General features: G+C 35.8%; 2 protein-coding genes across 2 annotated transcripts; one reads left to right on the forward strand and one right to left on the reverse strand.

The window, feature by feature from the left end:
• LOC103502496 (pentatricopeptide repeat-containing protein At4g02750-like) lies at positions 1-2,771 on the forward strand. Its single transcript, XM_008466442.3, has one exon. The coding sequence runs from the start codon at positions 382-384 to the stop codon at positions 2,605-2,607; it is 2,226 nt and encodes a 741-aa protein (XP_008464664.1). The 5' UTR covers positions 1-381; the 3' UTR covers positions 2,608-2,771.
• Positions 2,772-3,145: 374 nt separating this feature from the next.
• Positions 3,146-6,378, reverse strand: LOC103502498 (APO protein 1, chloroplastic). Its single transcript, XM_008466443.3, has 5 exons — positions 6,298-6,378; positions 5,971-6,056; positions 5,231-5,304; positions 4,565-4,932; positions 3,146-4,424 (listed from the first exon to the last, which is right to left on the reverse strand). Exons 2-5 carry the CDS (start codon positions 6,023-6,025, stop codon positions 3,590-3,592), a joined length of 1,332 nt encoding a protein of 443 aa, XP_008464665.1. The 5' UTR covers positions 6,026-6,056; positions 6,298-6,378; the 3' UTR covers positions 3,146-3,589.
• Positions 6,379-8,655: the final 2,277 nt, after the last annotated feature.

Genomic DNA, 8,655 nt, shown 5'->3' on the forward strand with positions numbered 1-8,655 from the left:
TACGGTTGTGACCGGTGGTTCTCGTAGAATCTTTGAGCATTGTCATAAATTTATTTTATCGCACAAGAAATTTTGCTATTTCCACGACGACGACATACGAACTCCGGCGACCGACGCCTTGACGACATTACCCACACTGCAAACGCCCGCATTTGAGATGCGTTCCCTCCCCGGGCCACGCGCGACACCCACGCTGATACATGCTGAGCTTTCTACTCCGGTGATTACTCGCCAACAGGTTTTGACTCACAAATCTGATTTGCATCGCGAGCACGGCTTCACATCATCAGCGTTCTTGGTTGCGAGTTGCAAATTTCAAATCGACGAACAGAGAAGGCGTTGTTTCGTCTCTAGAGAGTTCGACAAAGTTCAGTTCTAGAGATGAAATTCAATGTCAGGTCAATTGGGGAGAAGGGAAGCTATGTCGTTACTCAAAATTTAAGAATTTCCCAGTTGGGAAAATCAGGTCGCGTTGAAGAAGCTGTTGCAATTTTCTTGCAGATGACTGAGAAGAACGTTGTGACGTACAATTCGATGATCTCTGCCTATGCCAAAAATGGAAGGATAGCAAATGCGCGCGAGTTGTTTGATTTAATGCCTCAAAGAAATTTGGTTTCATGGAACTCCATGATCGCGGGTTACTTGCACAATGAGTTGGTTGAGGATGCAGCCAAACTGTTTGATAGAATGTTTAAAAGAGACATCTACTCGTGGACTTTGATGATAACTTGTTATACTCGTATTGGTGAGCTTGAGAAAGCAAGGGAGCTTTTCAATTTGCTTCCTGACAAGCAAGACACAGTTTGTCGGAATGCACTTATTGCTGGTTATGCAAAGAAGAGACGGTTCGATGAGGCGAAAAAGCTATTTGATGAAATGTTGGTTAAGAATATAGTTTCATGGAATTCTATGTTATCAGGCTACACAAAGAATGGGGAAATGCAGTTAGGGCTGCAGTTCTTTGAAGCTATGGGAGAAAGGAATGTGGTTTCATGGAATTTGATGATTGATGGATACATTGGGGTTGGTGATTTGGATTCTGCCTGGATGTTTTTCAAGAAAATTCCAACCCCAAGTGTGGTATCCTGGGTGACAATGCTCTCTGGTTTTGCACATTGCGGTAGGATGACTGAGGCTCGAAATCTCTTCAACGAGATGCCAACTAAGAATTTGGTTTCTTGGAATGCTATGATTGGAGCTTATGTACGAGACAACCAAATTGACGATGCTTATAAACTATTTATGGAAATGCCAGAAAAGGACTCTGTATCGTGGACTGCTATGATCAATGGGTATGTTCGAGTTGGTAAACTTTTGCAGGCAAGGGAAATTTTAAATCTAATGCCTTACAAGAATATTGCTGCTCAAACAGCAATGATCAATGGATATGTACAAAGTAGTAGAATGGATGAAGCCAACGAAATTTTTAGTCAAATTTCTGTGCGTGATAGTGTTTGTTGGAACACCATGATCACTGGCTACGCACATTGTGGAAGAATGGATGAAGCTCTCCGTTTGTTTCAAGAAATGGTATGCAAAGACATGGTTTCATGGAATACTATGATAGCTGGTTATGCTCAAGCAGGACAAATGGATAAAGCACTCGAAATGTTCAATGGAATGCAAGAAAGGAATGTTGTCTCTTGGAATTCTCTGATTACAGGATATGTACAAAACGGATTATACTTCGAGGCACTGAATTGTTTCATATTGATGAAACAGCAAGGAGAGAAGCCTGATCAAGCAACTATTGTATGTTGCTTGCGAGCATCTGCCAATCTTGCAGCTTTGAAAGTTGGAGTTCAACTTCACCATCTCACTATCAAGACTGGTTTTGCCAACGACTTATTCGTTAAAAACGCAATATTGACCATGTATGCGAAAAGTGGAAGAGTCACTGAAGCTGAAAATGTATTTGCTGAGATCAACAATAAAGATGTGGTCTCATGGAATTCTTTGATATCTGGATATGCATTAAATGGGTATGGAAAAGAAGCTGTTGAACTTTTTGAAGTGATGCCACTAAGAGGTGTCATTCCTGATGAAGTTACATTCACGGGCTTGTTATCTGCTTGCAATCATGGTGGTTTTGTGGATCAGGGTTTGAATTTGTTTAAGAGCATGACTGAGACATATTCAATAAAACCCCAACCAGAACACTATGCTTGTGTGATCAACTTGCTCGGTCGAGTGGGTAGGTTAGAAGAGGCTGTGGAAATCGTGGAGGGGATGAAAAATGTGTCAAGTGCAAAAATATGGGGTGCATTGCTCTGGGCATGTAGGATACATCATAATTTGGAGCTAGCTAAGTATTCGGCTGTGAGGCTTTTGGCACTCGAACCACAAAATGCTTCAAATTATGTACTATTATCAAACATGCATGCTGAGGCAGGGAGATGGGATATGGTTGAGAGAGTCAGGGTATTGATGAAAGAAAATAAGGCTGAGAAGCAACCTGGCTGCAGTTGGATCGAGATTGACAATCAGCTGCACTGTTTTCTATCTAAAGCTCCCCCAGACTTGAGGCCAGAAATTTGCAACATATTGAAAACTGTTAGAAACACAGAGTGGATGTTGGATTATAGGTATATGCTTGATATATTATGAGAAACTGCTGATAGTACATAGATGAAGAGTGGTTTTGGAGGTTTTCCATATTCTCGAACTTTTTTCTAGATGAGCCAATGTTGGAACATTTACGAAAATTTTAATTTAAGTTTTGATTGAACATTAACAATGGAATAATTTGATCCATTGCAAGTTCAGCTTTAGATATGTATAGATATGAAAGGAAACAGAAGAAACTTTTATTGATGAGAAAAAGGAAAAAAATGAAATGGAAATTATGTCTACCAAAAAAGATTACCGAAAATCAATACAGCTGAAATTTTAAAGATCGATCAAATATTCATACTAAATTCTACAGTAAAAAGGGGAAGAACTGGGCATCTTCTCCTCTTGTCTTCGAAGTCCTTCAATGCCTCTCATTTTTCCATTAAGTTGCCAAAGTAACGTTTCAATCCTAACTTTGTCGTTGAAGGTAGCTTTGCAATTGAGTTTGGTAAAGAGAAATTCTTCATTTAAAAAAAAGCCACAGCCACAGGAACATCTTTGATATGATGACAAACAGAAAGGCAAAAAGAAGTTCATACAAAAAATGAACTTGAGATACTGATGATCTTGCTTTGCTGACATTCCAAATTTCCAATTTCAAGACTGATCACAACATACAACATAACAGTAAGAGGCTCCCTTCTACTTCATGTTTTCATTTCTGAACTTCACAATTATAGATGTCGAACTCAACCACCAAGTTAAAGCGGCAACTATCAAGTATTCAAATAGTTGAAGGTCAGGGCATTTTAACTATACAAACAAGGGGACAAGGAAGACTGTAACAAGGAAATCTAGTCAAACCTTAATATACATCTGATATCCCCACTTATCTAACTGCTCTTAATGTAGCATCTAAGCTGTAGATCCATCGGCTGTCAATGTTCAAAAATTCTCTTCAAAAACTCGAAGGTAAGAATAGAGGCCTTTGGACAGACCTGTGTAGATGAAATCGCCATGACTTTGGCCAACACAATTATGCAACAGATCGCGCCTCCTCGCCATCAGGAAGGACTATGTCAAGCCTCATCATTGGCAAGTATTTCTTGGGGATTGTTGCGCCTGCCTGCATACACACTTCAACCACAGCAGGAGCTTTACCATAAAACCTCTTCAATGTACCAATCAATGGCGGACCTTTTGGATCACGAACATGCCAAACATAATTGCGAGGCAGTACTTCGTCTAAAGTTGCATCCTGCCAACCATGCTTTCCGTCCCTCCATTGGTGCTTAAATTCTCCACATAGCTTAGCATTATGACCCCATGGTCCTACATGAACCTCAGGGCAGTACCCACAAGCCTTCACTGTATACTTCTTCATCAACATCCTTACACCATACCTAACAGTTTCGTATGCCTCGATTGTTTCTTGGGCAATTCTAGGGACATCGTCAGGTAGAGGAGGTGCAAATCGTTGAGAAGCCCCTTGTGTATCGAAATCAAGAAGAGGGTAAGACTCACAAGATTGCCAAGGTTTAGGCTCCTCCATATTTCCACCTCGATCAATTACCTTCTTTCCAATCATTCGAATGGGTTTAGTTCTTCTACGTGAAGGATACTCAGGTATATCCACACCAGCCTGGATGCAGAGCTCTACAACAGCTGGAATTCTATCATATTCGAATCGTGTTTCATGCTTAATGCGACGGCCAAAAGGATCATAAAGATGGTACGACTCAATAGGGACTAAGACATCATTAATAGAACCTGTGACCCATGAGTGGAAGCTTCGACGCATTGCACTGGTAGAACCAAGACAATCTTGAATATGGTGGCCTGAATGGGCTACATGAACTTCTGAACATTCCCTACACAGAATCAAAAGACATTTGATATTCAGCATAACTATGAATTTTATATTTAGCACACCGAAATACTAGAAGGACAGAGCCAAACAAGCTCGCTAAAAATATTTCATATTGAAACTTCTTGACCAGAAAAGAACGACCTGCAAGCATATACTGGAATAACATGTAAAAGATGTGAAAGGCCCTTAATCAAAATTTTCCAAGCATCCAATACTTGATGAGCAACAGGAATCAAATCAGGTACAAGTAAACCATTTTTCCCAGGCTCAAGTGGTTTCTCTATACCCCTTTGTGCAAGCTCTTTGTCAGCTTTTGCAGCCCGCTTTATTTGCTTTATGGGAATAGGATAAGGTTTCTTTTTCTTTTTAGGCAATATGGCTGGAAGATCCACATTCTGGCGATACACGTCTCGTTTCTTCGAAACGGGTTCTTTTCCATATTCCTGACTGGTATAGGATAAAGTCCTTAATGCTGTTGGCACTTTTTGAGACAACAGTTTATGCGCAAACTGCAATGGAAGAATATTGCAAGATCTTATTTCTCTCAAAGAGTCTCTCATAGGAAGTAGGACAACCATTAAAAATCAATAGTAATTATCTTCAAGAATAAAGTGAAACAGTGACTCGAATAGAAGGATGCCCTCAGAATCTGAGATATAAATACAGGATGCCCTCAGAATCTGAGGTAAATGATCCAAAATTCATAGCCAGGCATGTCATTTCATCAACAGGATCACTAGAATCAAGGGAAAATAAGGCAAGAGAGTACTGAAATTTCGTAGAGGTGATTTGGATAAGCATTTGAACCTTCGGTCGAAGAGTATATGATCTGAGTGCAGAAAGGTGCCGGCTCGTAAACTCCACATTGCCAATGAGGATACCTAAAAGCATGCAGCAAAATCAGTCAGAAGTAAGCTCAAACCATTGTTCAACAACAACACATCTTTCAGACTTCAATTGGAATCAAATGGCAGTAGCTTCTACGAAGTTACTGATGAACAAAGCCTCCAATTAGTGAACAACAATGGAGCAATGAAGGACCCTCTTCGTATAATTCAAAATGCTGTGGATAAGAAATATGACTAAATAGTTAGCTCGGATGGCCAAATTCCCAATGGATCATTCCAAGAGAAGAGCTTAATTTGGTTAAATCAACCCATGGAGTAAGCAATGAAGTCATAAGTTAATCTGCGAAAATGTAGAAGCCCACCTATAGGGTTGTTCGTGTAGCCATAAGTAAATTTCACTTAGTGTAGGGAGACCGACCCTCCTTAACGACTCGGAAAGTTAGTTAGCAAATGACCGTTACAAAACCTATTTCTATACAATCATGAGAGGTAATGATATTAGAGGTACGCTCTACTCTTTAGCTCTCTAATCGAATGCTGACTTGATCCAATGGATTGATGGTGACCAAGCACCACACCGGTGTGAATGGTGGGTTATTCATCTATTGTGGGCGTTCTTTCAATTCCTCCCAGAAATTACAAATTTAGGTATCAATACCAAAAAAAAAAAAAAACACACACACACACACAAATACCTACCCATTTGAGATGGGTCCCAAAAACAAGTAGAAACCGCCGGAAGCATCTGGAGCATGAAGCCACCGATCCTCTAGCTGCCTCGTTGCCTTAAAAAAGAAACCAAACATATATAAGTCCCAACAGAACAGAAAAAACAGGAAGCATGGTCATTACAATTACAACGACGATGTATAGCAAACTTCAAATTGCTAGAAACAAAAACGATGGAGAAATTGAGAGCTAAGCTATTGTATAACAATAATTTCGAAGAAATCAAAGATTTGGGTGCTTTAATTAAAGAAATATGAAGAAGATAGAGTGTGAAGTCGAAGAAGGAGTGGTGGTTACCGCCGGAGCAGAGGTCGAGCGAAAAATAATCTGAGAAATGATGAGGCTGCGAAAATTATTAAATACATCATTTTAAATAAGTTACTTTTTTCAAATGTATTGTAATAAGAGGTGGGTGAAAGAACCGAAAACCTGAGTGGAGTTGGATAGTCCAAACACTCTTTCTTTCTAATTATTTTTTCTCAACTTTTAGGTTTGAAAATGTTTGATTCTTAATGAGTATTATGTTTTGTTTATGTTTTTAAAATTTCCTTTTCCTGATTTAAATTTTATACTCATCGGTGAATTTTATATTCATTTAAAAAATACTTTAACAGCTCTATGAAAATTTTATAAGTAACGGATTGTAAATGCAACAATACACCAAACTATTTAGGGTGCAGTAACAAAGGCCGTGAAGTTAGCTATTTTTGTGTGTAATTTCTTTCATCGCTTTCTTCTTTTGCTTTTTTTTATGCGATTTCTTTCCATCATTTTTTTATTTTTTAATTGTTATTTCTTCTTTTGTTTTTTTTTGAAATTTCTTTCTATCATTTTTCTTATTTTTCAATTGTTTTTTTACGTTGTTCGTATTCTTTTTACTACTATTTCTTTTTATCGTATTTCTTCTTTTTTGATTTTGCAATTTCTTTCAACCCTCTTTTTTTTTTACATCGTGTAATATTTACATTTTTTTTTCTTCTTTTCTTTTTTTAGGCGTTTACATTTGCTAACCAAATCTTGAAAAAAGATCATTTAGATGGGAGTAGACAAATGTAAACAAAAGAATTAGAAATCTAAATCATCGTGTACAAAAGAATTAAAAATTAAAAAAAAAAATCATTTAGCCATATATAAACGATCACGTATAAATTGCAATCATATTTAAACGATCGCGCTGTAGCCATATCTAAACGATCGCGTATAAATTATAATCATATCTAAACGATAACTTGTAGCTATATAAATTATAATCATATCTAAACGATCACATCGTAGCCATATCTAAACGATCGCGTATAAATTGTAGCCATATCTAAACGATCGTAAATATATTATGCGCACGTTATTGACGGCGTGGTTAACGAAGTATTTTCGGTATTTTACACGACAGGTCTCTGAACTTTTTCCGTTTTTTGAATTGTTCTATACAATGTAAATATTTTACCATTTTTTTATATTTTTGAAAAGACCTCAATTTTATATACAGACAAAATATTTACAAGAACAAATTTGAAGATATTTTATCAATTCCATGGAAGAGAAGATGAATAAGTCGCAACTAAAATATTTTATTGGTTTTTGATGAACTTACCATTTTCATTACATTAAATATTTTGGGTTTTGTTACTTTATCAAAATTAACCAAAAAAAATTAATATACTTTCACTCCTAATTTTATTTTCTAACAATTGAACTTTCACAGATCAATTATTCTAAAAACCTTGAAAATTTAAAATTAAGAAAAAAAATTATTCAACCTTAACCACTCATGAAAATTTTTTAAAAAATGTCATTGTTGTTCGTATATGAGAAATTGAGTTTGAGTAGGAGGGAAATCAACATATTAATTACTACATCTCTGTTGTTAAATGGTTTGTTTTTTCTTTTCTTTTTCCAACTCATCTGAGTCTATTTGTTTGGAATAAGTTAAGAATTATCAAAATTTATATTATTTTGTAGGCTCTCTTTTTAAGATGAAGATTTTGTGTATCCTAGTTTATATTATATACATTTTGCATTGCATGTGAAATTTGTCGTTTTATTTTAGTATATAAAAATGTTAAATTTGTATAAATAACATAGTATAAATTTATATATTCAAATATAGTAGAATTTCATATTATATGATCTCATATTATTAGAACATATATAATTTTTATGAACATGAAAGTAAACACACACAATATAATATTAACCACCAAACTTTCTCCCATTCAACTATTCATAATCAATCACTTCTTTTTGCTCTAGTCGGAATTGAAAACATGAATTAACAAAAAATCATTTTAATGTTTATGTTCCTTATTTTTTTAATTGATTGCGAAAACAATGATTGAATTAAAAAAAATTAAAATTAAAAAAGAAAAACAGTTTTAAAACAAACCTCTTCATCAACCAAAATGAATTTCAAAATTGATAAACTTTTTTATTGAGCGAAAGGTTGAACGTTGTTTGTCAAAGAACTGTTACTTTAATTCTCCATGATTGGTTGAAATGCTTCAAATCTCTAATCAAACAATAGGATTTATACATTGATATTTTTCAAATTAATAGATTTTCAAATATAGAAGATTTGAAGAAGATACCAAATAATGTTATTAAAAAAAATCAAACCAACCTTTTATATAATAACGAAAGTTAAAAAAGTGTTACAAA

This window comes from Cucumis melo, chromosome 7 (assembly GCF_025177605.1).
Source record: "Cucumis melo cultivar AY chromosome 7, USDA_Cmelo_AY_1.0, whole genome shotgun sequence".
NCBI lineage: Eukaryota > Viridiplantae > Streptophyta > Magnoliopsida > Cucurbitales > Cucurbitaceae > Cucumis > Cucumis melo.